Source organism: Diorhabda carinulata, chromosome 11, assembly GCF_026250575.1.
Source record: "Diorhabda carinulata isolate Delta chromosome 11, icDioCari1.1, whole genome shotgun sequence".
Lineage (NCBI taxonomy): Eukaryota > Metazoa > Arthropoda > Insecta > Coleoptera > Chrysomelidae > Diorhabda > Diorhabda carinulata.
This window is the reverse complement of record NC_079470.1, coordinates 3,027,066-3,046,684: the sequence shown is the minus strand read 5'-3', so window position 1 is coordinate 3,046,684 and position 19,619 is coordinate 3,027,066. Positions and strand designations below refer to the sequence as shown.

At 32.3% G+C, this 19,619-nt stretch overlaps 1 protein-coding gene and 1 long non-coding RNA gene across 2 annotated transcripts in view; one reads left to right on the top strand and one right to left on the bottom strand.

Moving 5' to 3' along the window:
- The first annotated feature begins 5,738 nt into the window (after nt 1-5,738).
- Nucleotides 5,739-19,619, top strand: part of LOC130899405 (O-acyltransferase like protein-like) — an 88,876-nt gene continuing 74,995 nt past the window's right edge. The window contains exon 1 of the mRNA XM_057809329.1: nt 5,739-6,050. Within this exon, the coding sequence (XP_057665312.1) occupies nt 5,822-6,050 (229 nt within the window). The 5' untranslated portion in view covers nt 5,739-5,821. The remainder of the gene's footprint in view (nt 6,051-19,619) is intronic.
- Nucleotides 14,313-16,059, bottom strand: LOC130899406 (uncharacterized). The gene is made up of 2 exons (XR_009060021.1): nt 15,894-16,059; nt 14,313-15,643 (listed from the first exon to the last, which is right to left on the bottom strand). It is a non-coding gene; the product is annotated as an uncharacterized LOC130899406 (long non-coding RNA).

Below are 19,619 nucleotides of genomic sequence, written 5' to 3'. Positions count from 1 at the left end.
GAAATTTTTCAAGAAGAGGTTGACATATTAACAAAGATTCATAGTAGCACTAGAAATTCTACTAGTCGATTATTTGAAAATAGAAGCAGTGGAGGAATATTTAAATTACTTGTGCATAAACATCTCCTCGACAACGAAAGGAAATTTCATTTTAGAACTACTTGTCATAACTTAAACAAACACAAAAATTTTGGAAAAAAATATAATTATTGTTTAACGTAATCTCCTTTTAGCTCCATACACTTTTTCCAGCTATATTGGTGCATGAAGTAGCAATTGAAACTTTAATTCATTAATTTTGGCAATTGCAATAACGGATGTGTGAGCGATGTTTTGATGAAAATACACTCTCTTTTTAGCCAAATGCCGCCATTTTTGCTTGTTTTCCCCGCTCAAACGGTGTAATAAGCTCGCATCATACTCGCTGTTGATAGTTTTTTCCTTTACAAGATAATTAATGAAAATTATCTCACTCGTATTCAACAAAAAAATGACGCCATGACCATGTCTGCAGATGGAACGGTGTTCGCCGATTTTGTTTTTTTTATTTTGTTTGGATTGTTCTTATATTTCGGGTGTGAATTGATTAATTCAAGTTTCCTCCATGGTTATGGAATAGTACAAAATCGGCTTTATTTTCGTGAAACATTGCCAAACATTCGACGGAAACATCTTCACGACGGTGTTTTTGTTCCATTGTGAGCTAACACGGAACCCATCTTGCGCACAGTTTTGTCATGTCCAAATTTTCATTAATATGCGTGGTACGGCAATTTTTGAAATGCTTACTAAGTCTGCTAGCTCGCGCACTTCAGTCGACGATCAACTAGTGCCAGTTTAAGGGCTTTCTTTAACATTTCTGGAGTCGTCACCTCGATTCACCACTAAGGAGCAGTCTCACCCAGAGTAGAATCTAGCTCAGCTTTTATATTGGTTGAGCTAAGGCCATTCAAATAAGAGTATTGTATCACATAACGATGACAAATTTTTCCATTTTCCATATTCGAATACACTGAAAACGTTCACTATTGATGGCTGCCAAACAAATACTCAGCAACGTAGTGTCTTCAAACATTTGCGGTATAGTTTGTGTACTTTTTAATACAATAGTTTTTAAGAAATTGTCGCCTTCTATATGTCAGACCAGGTACTTCTGGGACCATTCTCGTACGACTGAACAAACTGCTAGCTCTCGAAGCAGTCGTTCAGTTCGACGACTTCATTTGATTTTCATTAAACAAGTGTTCAGCGTTTTGCGTTGCTAGGAAAACACCGCTCAAGTCGCAGTAGTTAATCGCCAACAGCTATGGCGTTTTAAGTAATTTCAAGAATCTATCCAATCTATTTTCATTTTTTTCATTTTACTCAAAGAATATTAATTAGACCAAATTCGCGGCTGCAAATACTGAAAACTTTTATAGAAGATTGAAGAAAAAATTTGAATACAAATAACTAAAAGATTGGTAAAGGAGAAAATTAAGTAATAATGAAGTAACCATCATATAAAGACATAAAGAGTAAGATGTAAGCATAATGGTAACAAAGAGACATGCCAACCGAAAGAAATGTCATTATAGTTCTTGTTGAAGAGACAGGGGACTAAGGGTTGATGAGGTGACCGACTAATAAATGGCTAGACACAGTCTCGAGAAGAGAGAAAATGTATAAATAATAAGAATTTTCCCGATAAAATGGAACTTTGTATTCGATTCCATTTTAATTCACTTATCTGTCCATCCAGTAATCTTTGATCAGAAGTTCTTAGACCAGGATATTTGGTCTCGGTTATTTCTTCCTATATGCTCAAGTTGTTTTCGGATACCTTTTTATTGCTAACGAAAAAAAAAATATTTGGGTCATCTCTGCTTTTTAGCTTTGTACTACAGTTGACGATTCGAATCATAGCTTTCTGAAGCTTTAGAGTTACCACTGGTAGCTAGTCATTTTGGTATTGAACGTCTTGGAGATAGCTGTCGTGTTGATATTGTAGAAAAATGGGAAATATCTACCCCTACTACTGCATCTCAAATTGTTTCTGATCCTTTTGAGCTTAAAAAGGAATCTTCTGTGTTTTCAATAGTTACACACACAGCTTCGTGAGTACTTTAGAATAACCAACTTTCTCAATAGTTAATATAAAACCTCCATATTAGAGGTTCATGAAAGTGAGAAACCTTTGTTTCATTCATGCTACTAACACCATTGTATTTTTATTTGATCATTCCTTTATTTCATGAACAATTAACACATTAATTAAAAAATTCTCAAAAATGCGAACAAAAGTCTGTGAACGTTAATTTTAGAAATTTTTCATTATTTCATTTCAATAGTAGAATGTTTTCACAAACCTTTATTTATTTATATCACAATCTATTATAGATTTTGGTATACCAACGCGATTTTTAATCAATTCTACTTTATATATAATTTTCTCATAAAAGTAGGTTGGTATTGCAATTGTTATAAAATTATTTATTGAGAACATATTCTATCACATATTGCAACATTTTTGGGTATGTTAGCTAACTTCAGAAATATAATCGCTTAATACCCAAATTTACTAATCTCATTTCGAATCCGGTTCTATAATTAGCTTATTAATTACAAATTAGAATCTGTTTTATGACGGAGCATACTTTAATTATGAAACAAATTTTCAAGCTACTTTGAGTGATATTGATCTAGTTATAATGTGTTGACAGGTTGCAATTTTGAAAATTACTGTTTTAAGTTTTTTTTACTTACATTCTTATCTATTGGTAACTATTAAAGCAATAATAGTCCCAGTAGAAGTTAGTGAAAGGGTATGTAGAACCGAGAAATAAATGACGAACTTGCGGTGTTGTTGTGAAAATAGTCGATGTTCCGCAAGTTAAGTGGTTGGCGAATACATAGAGAAAAGGAATAAAGGAATAAAGACGCAGCAGGCTTAGGATAAAATGGTTAAAAGTGGTGGAAAATACCCTAAGCAGAGTAGGAGTTATAAACTGGCAGGAAGAGACGGGAAAAGAGAAGTTGTAACGGGATATAGGGTGTAGAGATGGATTATGGGGACTAATCTAGGATCTAGGAAGCGTTTTTGCGTAGTAGCCCCTATAGCCATTATTACTATCCATTACTTTCACCTTAATGTTTTCATGTTTGAAACTCACTTTTTGGTTTCCACTTTGCCTTAGTTTGAGCGATCAGAATCAATTGGAACTTTGCACACTTGTCAAAGACAATGCTATGATTACTCCGATTACATTCGTCAGGATTCACGAATTTCTTTATGTATTCTTTGCATGAGAGAAAAAAGGATAGACCGAAATTGTGAAAATCGTGTCGAGTGTCGAGCCATCATCAAGTACCTGTTTGAAAAGAGTTAAGGGGTAAGCAGATTTACGAAGATATGCTTAATACCCTTGGTGAATGTCCTTCGTAAGCGACCGTGAAAAATTGAACTGCAAGCTTCGAAAGAGGTAAATTTTCCATTGAAGATGATGACCGATTGGGAAGGCCAGTTTCTGTGTCAGTCCCCGAAAATATCGATGCAGTTCACGACATGATTTTATCAGACCGTCGAATTAGGCTAAAGCAGATATCTGAAGCACTAAATATTTCATAAGAACGCGTTCATCATATAGTTTACGTCAATTTAGATATGAGAAAAATTGCTGCAAAATGGAAATCCAAATGTTTGAATGTTGACTAAAGCGTGCAAGGGTAGAGACATCGCATTCGATCTGTGATCAATTTGAAAACGATGTGGAATTCTTAAACCAAATTGTTACTATGGTTGAGACTTGGGTACATTTCTACGATCCAGAAACAAAGCAACAATTGATGGAATGGCGACACTCTGGTTCTCCAAGACCTAAGATGTTTCCAGATCTGCTGGAAAAGTTCTTGCTTTAGTTTTTTGGGATTGCTATGGAGTAATCATGATTGATTTTTTGGATAAGGGTAGAACAATAACTGGAGATTACTATTCGATATTACTGACCACTCTACGGGAAAAAAATTGAAGAAAGAAGACGCGGAAATTTATCCAAAGTGTTTTGCATTTGCAGGACAACGCCCCTGCTCACAAATTTCATGTTGCCATGCAAAAAATCCGTGATTTAGGATTTGAATTACTGAAATACCCCTCTCATTCACCAGATTTGACTCTGTCCGACTATCATCTCTTTCCTTAAGTGATAAAAAGTTCAAAAGGTCGTAAATTTTCTTCCAACGAGGAGGTAATAAAAGCTGTGGAGGTCTGGTTTGCAGAGCAAGAAGAAAAAATTTTTTTAAAACGTCTAGAGACGTTCCAGGTTCGCTATAATAAATTTATCCAATTAATAAGAGAATATGTTAAGTAATAAAATACTTTTACATTGAAATTTTGTTCGGTTCTATAGAAGGCTAAAAAACAGCTTTAGAAAAAAGATTATAACAAACAAATTATTTCAAGAATTTGACGTCAATCACTAAGAGGCGTATTTCAAAATATGAGATTATACAATTGACATTTTTGGAAATTTCCTCATTTAAACGGCACTTTATATACGATAATCAAGTTCTATAACAAATTATGTGCATTTTCAACTTCACCGGCTTAGTTAATCCCTTTAAATAAGAGGTGGGTGGAAGTGGGAACCTTTTTATGCACAAATGCCAGCTATTTTCTGTAAACTTGATGTTTTTTGAAAGAGCTTTTGACTAGCAATACAAAATGTATAAATTCTAAGCAATAGGATTAGCAACGTGAATGCTAGAGGGCGTTGCTTAATATATTTCAGAAATTGTAACGTCTCTAGACAAATTTAAATATGAGATATTACATTGAGTTTCCCGTAATATTTTAATTGTTTTCTTAATGAACTTATTATTGCTGTTAGGTAGCAAATTAACTTACATAACTAACTACGTAATAAGTGGCGCCCTAGGTGTTCAAAATGTCGTCCATTATTTTCTATACATGAAATCAGCCGCTTTCAATCATATCATCTGTTGTTAAGGGTTTATTCCTGTAAACGAGATATTTGATTCGGATCTGCAAATAAAAATCTGAGCCAGTTAGATCTGGAGATCTAAGCGGCCAACTCAATAAAGTCCCACGTCCTATCCTCCTATTAGGATATGTTTGATTCAAAAAATACCGAACATATATGAAATGTATTTCAGTCACCCACATAATAGACCCACCGAGAAACAGTACTCGGACTAAGAATCTATTGATTACGAAAGTAAAGTTTTAAAAATGTCATACAATTTGATCATCAACAATTCTATATTATGCCAAGAATTATTTTTTATTTATTAGTTTGATTATTGCTAAAAACGTGTTATTTAGTTTATTTCAAATTTTAATTTATTCTTTTAATACTGAGTAGATTTCGTTTTTATTCCAAATCATTTATATTAAGTTCTGTGGTAAATTTGATGAGAAGGTCAATTTATAATGAAAAGCCCGGTATACTTAATCTAATTAGAATTTAATGTTATTTTTTTCTAAAATAAGAACATGTAAATAGATTATTTCCAATTGTTAGTGTTGTTCCAATGTTGCGTAATACCAATTACTATGAATCTCACATTATTTGAATTCAGCAAGAAGAATAACGTTCGTCTGATTAAAAATTGCGCTGAATTAGTTACCGCGTGTTTACCTACACTCTTCAAAAGTAGTAGTACCTAATGTTAAAAAAGTGGGGTGAACAATCCTTTGCGGTACCTAACATCACATCCATTCATTAATACACGTGCAAAGCTTGTAAATCTCGCATTATGTGGTTGTAAAGCTAATGCTGACGCCGAACTTTAACGATAAACGTGAAAAATTAAAAACGCTGAAATGAATCTATTATTAGCGATCGTTTTAGCGGGGTGTTTTCTTTTAACGAACAATTCTGAAAATCAATCTTATAGATTTCAAAACATTTTCAAAAATATAACCAACTTCAGTGTTGTGAAAACGAATGTTAATAACGATTTGAATTTTGGTGTTAATGGTAGCAACCAGGACAATTATGAAGAAAGGGGAAGACTTTGCGTTAAAAATTTAACGAAGTGTATGGAACAAGGTAATATTTTATTGACATTTATTTACAGGTATACGACGAAAAGTTTGCACCTAGTTTTTCTCTTTTTTTTGTAATTAAATTCAAAAATGCTCGGACACATTGATTTTGCTTTTAGGGGGATACATTTTGAACATATTTGATCTGCACCTTTAACCCCTTAGCGGGGGTGAGTCGACTGATATATCATTTGAAAGGGCACAAAATTGTCTTTTTAACGATACCTCATCTGTTGAATTTCACTAAAACATTTAATGCGAAAACGGCGTTAAAGTCATTAAACCGATAATTTTGGTGTTAACGAAAAATACAAATTTTAATTTGTTGTTTTAATTATTACGAGTGAAAACAACTACAATCTTTTCTAAATTATTTATGTTAAAGGAAAATGGAATTTCGAAAACACGACAAAAATTCCTCATTGATGGTTTTCGTTTTTTTGTTGAAATAAAAACTGCAGATACGTGTAGAAAAAGAATTTACACAGTTTATTTATGTCTCTTCATTGATTCAGTTTGATTGCTTTTTGAAGTTATTTTAATTTCACGGTACAATATGATTTATTCCATTCCTGAACGAGTTGAAATAGTTAAGCTATATTTTAAAAATAATAGTTGTGCTAGACTTACGGCTCGCTTATTTAATGAGAGTCATCCCGATAAAAATGTGAATGATGTATACGTTGGCAAGTTTGTAGATACCGGATCTGTCTGTAATGTAAAACACCAGCCGCAGAAACCGATCAGAAAAGAAGTTGTGTTAGGTTATGTTGAATTGGATCATACTCAAAGTACTCGTCAACTAGCTGAAACCTCAGGTGTCTCCCGTTCGTCCATAATACAAATTTTAAAAGCGTACAAATTTCATCCGTACAAAATCAAACTAGTACAGGAACTAAATGAGGATGAAACTGATAGAAGGCTGCAATTTTGTGAAACAATGAGCCAGCGTTTAATTGAAGATCCGCAATTATTATTTAACATTTGTTTTTTCGACAAATGCACATTTTATTTGAATGGAGCTGTAAATAGGCACAATTGCCGTTACGTTACATTTATTCCGTGACGTTCATACCCAATATCCTCAAAAAATAAACGTCTGGTGTGGCATATTGGGACATCATATCAAAGACCACTTTTTATTCCTGGAAATTCAACTGGCGAAGTCTACCTAAACATGTTTGAAGATACAATTGATCCTTTAGTAACACAAATAATTGAAGATGACCAAAATCATACTGCTGATCGGCTTCATTTTCAGCAAGATGGAGCACCTCCGCAATATGTGGCTCCTATAAGACAGTTCTTAGATGACCGGTTTCCTGGACGGTGGATTGGAAGGAGGGGCCCAATTGAATGGCCTGCCAGGTTACCGAATTTATGGCCTTTAGACTTTTTTCTTTGGGAACACTTAAAAAATAAATGTTTTGCCACGAAGCCCGAGTCCATAGAAGATCCGCCAACGGATTACACCAGTGTGCAGAAACATAACACCTGATATGCTACAAAATGTTAGAAATAGATTTGAACAAAATCTGTATTATTGTATGGAATCGAATGGAGCTTTCACTCGTAATTTGTATTTTTCATTAATACCAAAATTTTCGGCTTAATGACTTTAAACGTCGTTTTCGCATTAACTGTTTTAGTGGAATTCAACAAATAGGGTATTATTAAAAAGATAATTTTGTGCCCTTTCAAATGATATATCAGTCGACTCCTCTTTCTAGTCAAAATTTTCAGGTTGTTACTCACCCCCGCTAGTGGGTTAAAGGCGCAGATCAAATATGTTCAAAATATATCCTCCTAAAAGCAAAATCAATGTGTCCGAGCATTTTAGAATTTGATTACAAAAAAAAAGAGAAAAGCTAGATGCAAACTTTTCGTTGGACCACCCTGAAGATGATTTGTATTAATATAAAACAATACAATATATAATTTTAAGAAATTATGATTATTGCAATGAAATAATAAATTAATTTCATGTCTTTGGCAGCGACCTATTAAGATTTCGAAACACTTCAAAAATGCATCTTCAATTAATTACATTTATATATAAAAATAATCGAATCTTGTTTAAAAAAACAGAGATTCTTTCTAAAACCGTACAGTTATTAACTATCAAGGGATTCAAATATATTTACTATACGTAAATGTTATATTGAAGTCCACAGTTTCAATAATATATAGTAGTACATATAATCTTTACTACTTAGTGGTGTAGGGTGTTGATGGTTATGTTTGCGCAATTATCCTCTATTCATTCTTATTATGAGTTAGGTCCTTTGTTTCTCTCCTCGTTCATTCGGTACTCTATTCCATGATTCCTGCTCCACTTCTTTCCCTGTTTTTCCAATTTTCGCTTTCCATATTATTTTAATGGGTCGTTGTTCATTCATCCGCTGTAAGTGTTACCAACATTTCATTTGTCTATCCTGTTTATCATATAATATTTAGGTATTTTAATATATCCACGTTTTTCATTATATTTTTTTTTCATCACTTCTTTTACTCTTCTTAGGTATTTTATTTCTATAACCACAATTTTATTTTTCTGTCGTCCTGGCAAAATCCAACATTCCGATGTGAATCTTGAAATTGGTCTATATATTATTTCGAATATCCTTAGTAAACTGTTTCTGTTTTTTTTTATTTATGGTTCATTGGTTTTTTCAATCATGTTATTTATATTTGCATCTTATGTCCCGTTTCCGTTTAATATTGTTCCCGTCCTTAATATTGATAGTATTCAACTTGTTTGAGTTTTTCTGTATCAATTCTTATATTTATCTTGGTCTCTTCTTTTCTAATCACCATTACTTTTGTCTTATTCTTGTTTATTTTCATGCCCATTTCAATTACTGCTTTGTTCTTGTATAATATTTTTTTATAACAATTAAGATGGATAAATTATATTGATTTTCATAACTATATTTTCAGAACTTAATAAATAAAAACATATTCCATATAAGGTAGAAGGTTAAAATATTAATTGACATTTGTACATGAGAATGCTTTAGAAAACAAATTCACCCTTCTCACCACTCAATTTAAATCGATTGTTATAATACTAATCGGTAGGTATAGGATTTGATTTATAAAAAAAACAAAAAATTCGAAAAAATTGATGAAACCTTTATTGGAATCGATAGAACGATCAGTATCATTTAATGTTTGAAAATGATTTCATGCAAATGTTGTCCGCGGCTCCGCTTAGATACCCCTCCAATGCTGGCACACTCTCTCCAACATATCGGCCGGTATTTCACGAATAAATGCTTCAATATTGGCTTCCAGTGCATCAATCGTTGCTAGTTTATCCCTGTAGGCATTAACCTTAACCCTTAACACGGCCCCACAAGAAATAGTCCAAATGCGTTAAATCACACGATCTAGGCGGCCAGTTGACGGGCCATAAACGTGAGGTGAACTGTTCACCGAAGGCGGTTCTCAATTTGGCCATTGTTTCGCGTGCTGTTTGGCATGTGACACCATCTTGTCGAAACCACATTTCAGACATGTCCAATTCTTCCATTTTGGGCAAAATAAATCGTCATATTCATCACACAGCAGAGCTCGCCATTCACAGTAATGTTCCGACCATCGTCGCTTTTGAAGAAGTACGGCCCGATGATGCCACCGGCCAATAATTCACACCAAACAGTGATTCTTTCGGGATGCATTGGTAGCTCTTGCAATGCTTCTGGCTGGTCTTCACTCCAGATGCGGCAATTTTGCTTGTTAACTCATCCATTCAACCAGAAATGAGCCTCGTCGCTAAACATGTGTGGCTTCAATTCTTACACCAGCCGTATTTTATAAGATTTTACATCCAAATCCTTTCGCAAAATTTTCTACGTAGTGGAGTAACAGAGGCCCAATTGCTGCGAACGGCGGCAAATCGACATTTCACGGTCATGAATAACACCGGAGGATACAGCTGCAATATTTTCTTCGGTCCTCACTGTACATTTGCGTGTTAGTGGTTTATTGTCCAATAGTGTGAACTGGGTTCGAAATTTAGTCTTAAACTTCCGAATAGTTCCCTCAGTATGAATTTTGAGAGTAAAATTCAATAATTTGAGTTTGACAACTATTCAAGACACGATTCACGCGTGATCTGTCAAAAATAATGTTGCCAAAAAGATACCAGCAAAAAATCACTATTACGAAATTATATTCAAACTATCATTTAAATTCTAAGTAAAACATAGGATGATATTGAATTGTACATTTAATGGTGTCTAATTTTTAATACTTAAAATTAATCCATATTCATCTTTGAAGGTTAACTCAACACAAGTCATTAGGAGATATTAGAAATGATCGTGCAGAGGAATGTGCTAAATAAATGCATCTAAAAATTAAAAAACACATAAATTTATTTGTTAATTTTATTTCAATTACTGAAATTTGTGATAATTAATAGTTATTTATGATGTGTGTGTTGAAAGTGATGATTTATTTTGTGAGTGGAAAAGTTTGTGAAATGAATGGAGTGGATTGAAAAATTTCATGAACAAAATAATAATTATGTATGCAACAAGTGCAAAAAGTATTTATTTTGACCACAAGTCGAGTACAATAAACACTTTTTGCACAAGTTGCATACAATGTTTTTTCTACGTTCATGAAAAAAATGTTTTTTAGATGTAGAAAAATAAGAAGCCCAATTTAAGAGCAGAATATTTAATAACTAATTAACGCGGTTAACATTGAGAAAGTTGGGAACTAGTAATTAGGAATAATTCAACTTATTCAACATTATTTGTACCATTAATATTAAAAGTAAATGTACAATGTTTGCAATTTTCAATATTAATATTTCTTAGTGAATCATTTTTTTAATTCTACTTCTTGATTTGTGACTAGTACTTGCAATCAGTATATTGTCATTTTCTTTAGCTTGAAATATTTGTTTTGCAACATTGAGTTTGTTAACAAGTGATTGCTTCACGTATCCTAGTGTCGACGATTTCCATTCGCTGTATCGTTTGAGCTCTAGTATATCTGGTCCAGTATTGTTGAGGATAATCTCCTAGAGTAGTGACCTGTGTATAGCTTATGATTCTCCAAATTCAGAAATTTTGTAATCACACCAATGCTTGGACATAGCACTTTTCATTTCGGTAATTGATAAAAAAACGTTCATGTGGAATATGACTGACACGTAATTTCGTATATTTACGCTAGATATCGATCAAATTTAATCCTTCTTCAACCCTACCTCTAATAACAAAACTTCGTTCCCTGTCATATTTTGAACGTGGTACTTTTACAATAAATATTGAACCTACTTCTTCTATGTCTTCAATACTCAATTTTTGGAGCTCATCTCCACGACATGTCCATGCGATGCCAAATATTGCAGTGACCTACGTCAAGTAATTTTAGAATATCTTTCAAAAGCTAAACAATAATTACTGACTTACTTCTTTCATCAAATATTAGGAATTCGGAGCTTCTTTTAGAAATTGATGAATGTGTCCCCTATTAAATACTTTTGACTATTTTGACCAGGATCCTACAGAGTTATGCTTCATAAATCTTTTTGAAAAATATGCAAGAAGCACATTTTTTGTAAGATTTACAACTTCTTTATCGAAGCATCATTCTTTAAAAAGAATTTCACATGATTTCCTCGATTTACTAGTTAATAAGTTTAATGAAGTTGTATTTGCTATTTCACTAACTCTTCTTTATCACTATCATCTATTTTTCCAATAATATCACACATTTTTAAACATATATAAATAAATAATATAGTAGTGCTTAATAACAAGTAGATATAAAGTGATTGTATTACTCTTTTCTCTATTTTTGCAAAAAAATTTGTGTCTAACTACGTTGTGCCTCTGTCGCCGTAAATTTAAATACATTATGCACTTTTCCAAGAGTTTGTGAGCATGAAGTATCATGCTTAACATGCGATTTGAATTTCGTAATAAAAATTCTTTCATAAAGTGTACTAATGTTTTGAAAAGCGATGTTTATTCTTCGGCGTTCTGTTTACAAATGGTAGATGTTACAACTGTAGGCACGTGTGACGAACGTGCATACAAAACTCAAAGAAGAAATGAGATTAGACCAGATGCATACGAATATGTTGTTGTTTTTTTTTTGTTTCTGAATAAATACGCAATTTTGCAGATTTTGATTTGAATTTGGAAACTACTGAGTAGCACTTAAAGCACTTAAACCCACGCTTCTAGAACACATGAAACCCACACTTTTTTCATAATAAAACTAGAATAAAATATCTCAACTCACCAACTTCCTTTTTAAAAACAATTTATTTAGCAAACTGAGGATTTAATAATTAAAAATAATATAAATATAAAAATAATATTAAAAATAATAATCAATAAAAGTTACAAATAGTTACACTAATCTGACTGGCGTACTAGACGAATATCAAATTGAATGAATTATGTATTAGTTTTACAGACTTCTTTATATATTAGATCTTATCTTATACAAAAATAATTATAAAATTAGATGAATATATTTATGGTTCATTATAGACACATTAATAATAAATAATTGAAGATGATACTTTAATGGGGTTGAAGTGAAATCTATAAAACTGACAGACAGACTATACATAGACAAATTTATAGCAACGATAACTTAATGAAGTGAGAGTTCATAATAATAAATAATTAATGGATGATGATGAGCCGCTGTGAAGAGGGTTGTTTTAGATTACTTAACTCTTGTATTTTTCATTTATTATTGTTATAATCTTATTTTAAAAAAATTACTTCTGATTTTTTAGCTTTTTCAAAAAATACTTATTTTCTAGTTTCTCGAACAAGATAATAAATTATAAAGTAATACTGATGCAGGTAGTATAGTAAATCCTCAACAGAGGGCAGACACTTGTTAAATTCGTTTCGATGTACCAAAACACTTACATTGATAATTTTCCGAAAAGAAACCAAATTTAAATTTTATGGCGTGAACGCTCTGCTAATGAACACAATTAATGTGGTGGGATATACTAACAGCAATGAGCCACAAAGAAGAGTAATAAAAATTCAGTTAACGATAATTGATTGAAATAAACATTATACATAATTTTTACATGAAAATGCATGAACCTAGATACTTTTTCTTCTCCACTGAATTTAACTAATTTCCTCTCAACTACGTTATAGTAATTTACATAACTGGAAAGTACTGTTTTTTTCGAACAAGTAAACAAGATTTTATAGCGAGCCACAGGAGAGTACTGGAAGTCTGCAAGTCCAAAAAATCAACTTCTGGTCGTGTTAAGTACATTATTTTTTCAGAAACTGCCTGATTTAATTATAAAAATAAGTGAGGCACATTTTATGTTATTTCCATGTTATTTATATATGGAATAAAATCAGAAACATTCTAGTTATTGCTTATATTATTCATGAGAAATGAAAAAGTTTGTATGGTCTTGAAAATTTTAATTTTGTTCGTAAGATAATGGTCGACATTAATAGACATCCAGCCACTACGTCTCTTTAAATGTGTGATATACTCAGCATTACCAGCAAAAAATCTGCAATTTAGCCCCAAATTTCTAGAACTAGTATATACCAACAAGTCGAATCGAAAATTTATAATTTATAGTCTTTGGAGTATAGAATGGTCGTAATGACAAATATTGCCTGTATAATATCAAATTTTCTTGTTCAAATACAACAAATATTCTTTCAACGTGAGTTTTTGAATCTGGTAGTTTTTTTTTTTAGTTTTTTTGTTAACACTTTTTTCATCCGATTATGATTTTTCGGATTCCCAAATAAATTTATTGATTTCTTTTCTGTTAATGATTATTTACTTCATTGTTTTCTATCCAACGTTCTTCTTTTCAAGAAATACCATAAACTTCTGGAACCTGGCTATGCTGACATTATTTTTAACCAAAATTGTATTTTTCAGTATCCAGTAGATGCTCCACAGAATAGAAGTTCTAACGATTTCTCATTTCTGTACCTGATAAGCCAAAATTACGTCCTCGGTAATAGTTTTGCATTTCTTTAGATGCATCGATTTCTTGAATGACCTACAAATACTTTTCTACCTGAACTTTGATTTTTTTTGTTATTTTCCTTCTCAAACACATTATAAAGTAATAGTAGAAGGCTTAGTGTGTAGGATATTTGTTGGGTTTAACGAATCACATTATTTGAGCTATCTTTTTTCAATATTGACTTTGGTTTTCTTTTCTACTATAGATACTGTCCTGTGGAGAGGGTTGGGAGGGTTGGATAAATTTAATTGACTATTTCTTGAAAGTTGTGTGAACCTTCATCCTATTTATAAAATCAATTATTCAACAGACGTATTGATACTGAACACCACTACACCAACACCCACAATTACACTGTCTGACGCGCATTTCAATGACCAAGTTATCGTCTTCAGAGACTGAATGTAAATCATATTGTTCATCAATTTACTCACCATCAAACGCGTTTCGTTGCATAGTTTTAGTTGGCTTATGTTTCGAAGCAAGTTTACTACAGAGCTAACTTTTACTCCTAAAGTGTGCACTGTTAATCCAAACACTTCCAAGTAGATAGGTATCTTCATTGTCAGATTAAATCATTGTTCTTCAGTAATGTCTGTCCCAAATTATGTGTTTTGCCACCCAGCAATGGATGCAATGGCTCATACTGCGGAATTAATATTGGAAAACTGCTGCTGCAATCGTATCGAAATGCTACTCGATTCAAATCAGTACCGAGGCGTTTCGCGGGTTGTTTTTTTGCTTTTGTGATTGAGAAGCACGTGCAATTTCTCGTTCTTCTTCAGTCCTTTCATTCACAATGTTTCGAATCCTACGACTTTGTCTGGAAAGATTCGATCTTCTTGGACGAAGCATTGTTAAAGATGATATCAGCACGATAAGTTTAAAGATACTAGAAACAAAGACATCAATCTGCCAACTTCAAAACTTTGTCAAATTTTCGATCAAACTTAACCATAGATAACATTATATGACGCTGCTAACTAGAGTTTTCTTATTCCTTGTGATTTGCGTTGTGTTATATCAATTTAAAAAAATGAACGGCTAGACTGATGTTTTGACTAATGAATTTTCGATTTTTCTCTTTGTTGCGTGATATTATACCACGTTTCAAGTCACGTTCCACGGATACGGGATGAGAAGTATACTGTTTCCTTCTTTTGGTTCAAAACTACCTCCCTAACAATTTTTAATCAAATCGATTTGGTCGTTTTTGGAAAATCAATTGGATCATTTCATCAATTTCTTTTGTTTCGGCACATCTAAACTTATAGAGGAATTAAATACAAAATCTAATAAACTTGCTACATACTTCCTGTGAGGAGATAACGCTGCTATAGATAAACGGACGAACGGATAAAACGCTAGTTATAGCGCATGTTTCTGTAAAAATGCGGTAAAAAAATTATGGTGGTTCATTTTTTCTTCTACAGCAGTTTATATTTTGCATATGAGTTTTCTTATCCTATATATTTTCTGTCATCAATATTTTCATGAAGTGACCATTACTTATGGGTCACCTTGTAACAACTGAGTTTTAATTTCTTCATCTATTTGTCGGGAAGTGATTAAGGATGTGTCTAAATCTGGAAAACAAAATTTTCTGACCATGATTTGAAGGTAATATAATATTTGATCACTAAATTATATAACTCTAATGACATTAACTAAAATTTATATTTACACATAAAATAAACATGAATATGTATAGGAAGACTCGTTGATAATCGTAGAAATATTGAGGAAACAGTTTTAAATAACTTGATTTGGCTATAAAAATATCAAAAAAGGTATAATTTTGAATAGCTAACCACAGAATGAATTCCCTGAACTTACCTGAAATTCCCTGAACTCTGGGAGCAAATAACAATGTTACTCTGGTTTAGGAACCCAACAATGAACACGCTGATCACAAGGAGATTATTAAAAATCATTCTGCAGCGACATGCGACTACGATTGAACACCAGCAAAACACGGTGATTGAACACTGTTGATTGAATCAACGTCGAAAATAGCCATTTAATTCCATTTTTATACCAAGATCAAGGTTTCAAGTGTGTAAAATACTCATTCACGCAGTGTTGCCATATCTCGAAACTTAATCAGCAATTCTCTTATTCTACCAACTAAACCCAACAACGCTTTTCATTAGGCTAAGGAAAGTTACTGGTATGCTGATTAGACTCTGTCTGGTAAATTACCATCTGCAAACAGTAACTTCAGAAAACTCTGGTCTTTCTGCGAGAAAACAAAAGCAACAGCTGAGAACCTTCTCTGTGAGTGCGAGATTGTTCATAGACAAATGTTACGGTAGTCTTATTCACTATTCTTGGAAAAGAAGTAAGCCACATCTTCTAGACAGACAACTCACTTTGTAGAGTCGTTGCAACATGTCTAATAAATAGCTCCGGGTACAGGTAAAAGTGTTAGCGGTGTCGTTGGCCCGTTAGATCTCATTATTTTCTTAAGTCTCCACTAAAGGACCAAATGATGTCCGTGAAATAAAAGTCCAAATCATGGAGAAATTTTTGAACATCACATCTACTATACTGAAAAATGCTAAAGACAAATTTAACATTTATTATAATATTCATTCTTTTTTTTGGACTATAGGTTTATTCTTTATCAATTTTTGTTATATCCGTCTAGCATATATCTGAAGTTTTATTCTCTATTAGATGAAGTATATTTTTGCTTTTAAACGTTCTGAGACACACAATAAATAACTGTTGTTAACTAATGTATGATTCAATAAACATAATTTGATTGAATCAATACATAATTATCAAATGGACGAAGTTTTACCTATGAACCAAAAACATTCATACTAATTAATGAAGTAATTTAAGTAATGAAATTACCTTGGAAGGAAATGTTAAAAGGTGCATCGACACCGAGGTCATTTGGCACCTTTCTGTATATATTTGCTTCTCTAGTAGCATTTATAGTCTATATCTATTTATGATATTTAATAGTCTTTTGGTGGATATAAAAATGAGGTACTATCTCTATGAAAATATTTGATTTTAGTCATAAATCAACTAATTAGTCAAATTTCATAAGCTATATACAAAATTTATTTCACACACAGATCTCTGTATCTGTGTGTGTAGAGTGAAGTGTGAAGAGTGTCAAAGAAAAAAAACTCGACCATTTAAACTTCTTCAGATTGCTTAAAATTAAACTAGATGAGTCATAAAAAGAGATAAAGATGAAAACGTACTAAATCATCTATTTTAAACACGATTTTATCAGCTTCACCTGTATAGGGTTTGTTTGTGAGCTTGTCTGTAACTCTCCTTTATGGCTTATAACTGTTAGTATATCCCACCATTTTAATTACGTTCGTTACCCGATCGGGTTAAGGCAACAACCTCCGGATTCGCCGGTCGTTAATTCAAATCCCGTTCACGCTAGAAAAAAATTTGTTTCTTCGGCTATTTTTTTCTAGAAATCCTCACTGCAAATTCTCTCATTAATCAAATTAAATTTTATAACTATCTGCCTTCTGTTGGAAATTTACTATACTACCTGTATTAGTATTACTTTAGAGCTCAACAACTCAAATTTTATTGTGTTATTCGAAAAAAATTTTGCATCCGTGACCCTCTGCTGAAGATTTACAATACAAATGACTGGAACAAAAATTTCATTTTTGATGAGAAATCGAACTATAAACTAATGAACACGCTTTTACTTTTTAAAACTAGTATTAGTGTGAAAAAATCGTGGGGAACTTTGTTTATTTTTCATTCATTATTGTTTTAAACTTATTTTGAAAATTATTTTTAACTTCTTATTTCTTTCGAACTATATTTAATAATAAACAAAAAGTGTGTTGGTATATATATACGCTAATCCACCAGATAAAACAGAAAAGTGTCTTGACATAGATAAATGTACCGGGTGGGTAACTTGGACCTTCAGATAAAAAAAATATAACAAACGTAGCCCCAAGAAACACGTGGATATTATTTTTAGGGCCACCATTAGAGATATTTGTTAATATAAGATTTAAAAAAACTAATTTTTTTAAAATCTACCAAATTAAGTGGAACTTTATACACGATAATAAGTTCTTCAAGAAATTCCGCGCATTTTTCATTTTACAAGGATCAGTCTATCTCTTCAAATTAGAAGAGGGGCGAGTGGGAACCTTGTTAGTGAATAATCCCTATAAGTCCGGTTCTGCTCAGTCGATTTTCATAAAGTTGACGTTGTTTGAAGGAGATTTAGTCCATTAATACAAAATATACGAATTCTAAGCAATTTTATTAGCAACTTAAATGCTATAGGGCGTGTTTCACATATTTTAGATATTGTGATTTCTGTTTCCAAATTGAAACATAAGCATAGAAGTTTGACTGAGCCTTATGAGAGTGAATTGAATCATCATTAAATCAGCGAAAACCGCATGTTGATATCTTTCTTTCTCCAGAGATATCTTAAGAAATGTGTTAACTGCGAGAATTTTTCTTCAAAAATCTATTATACGAGTTTGCTCAAACCGAAATTGGAAATTTTTTCTAGATGGAAAGTTCATAGATTGCTAACAAGTCACTGACGGGTGGATGGCACAGCAGTTACATTTTCTGCCGTTGAAATACTTCGTATTACCTGTCGTATTCTTTCAATCATATCCTTTCTTGTCGTGGGTCTATTTATGTGGACGAAATCTTTTATTTGACTACATTAAAATATGAGCGAGCTAGACATGCACATCTAAGTGGCCAATTGAATAAACCTCAATTCAATGTGCTATCTACCTATCAGGGTTTGTTCGATCCAAAAAATCCAAAAATATATGGAATTATGTTTCGAACAAACATCATATTATAAGAACATATCTTCACGATTGGTTAAGGGTAAGTCTTCTTAAAGAGGTGGAAATTCGTTTCTCAATAAATCTAAATATCTCCATTAACTGAAAAATGCGATTGCTGTATAATATCTAGTTCAAAATGGAGTCATCCGGTAAATAGAATAAGCTGTACTTGTCTTGACCAAGCCCACAAATTATTTTATAACAATACGATATATTTGGACACTAAAAAAAATCTATACTGTGAGTAGCATGAGTTATACCAAATAGTGAGGGTGATTTTGTTAATCTCTTACAACTCCTACAGTTCGTAACAACATTGAAACAGGGCTCTGGGATCTTTCGGTAGATTATGCATTCCTAATGATGTCAAGATGTCAATAACTTCCTCAAATTGATGCAACCTTCCTAAAAACTCGTGTCTCCAAATTTCATAATCAAGCTATCAAATAAATTAGTTCAAACAAGGTGATGGTCTTCATAATTCTGACACTAATCCCACTCTTAGGAGTGTATGTGCATTGGGTACCTATGTTGCTTCAAAATTCTGGTTCCTGTGTAAATTTATTTACCTGAGTTTATAAATATCCTTTCAGAATATGTACCTTTGATAGTACTTATTAGTTATTTCATATTTTTTTGTGTACTACAATCTACTTTACAATTTCCAAGAATTCTTTTTCTGTAAGTGGAATATTTGTGGAGGTCTTTAAGGTCTTTAAGAAATTACGATGAAAAC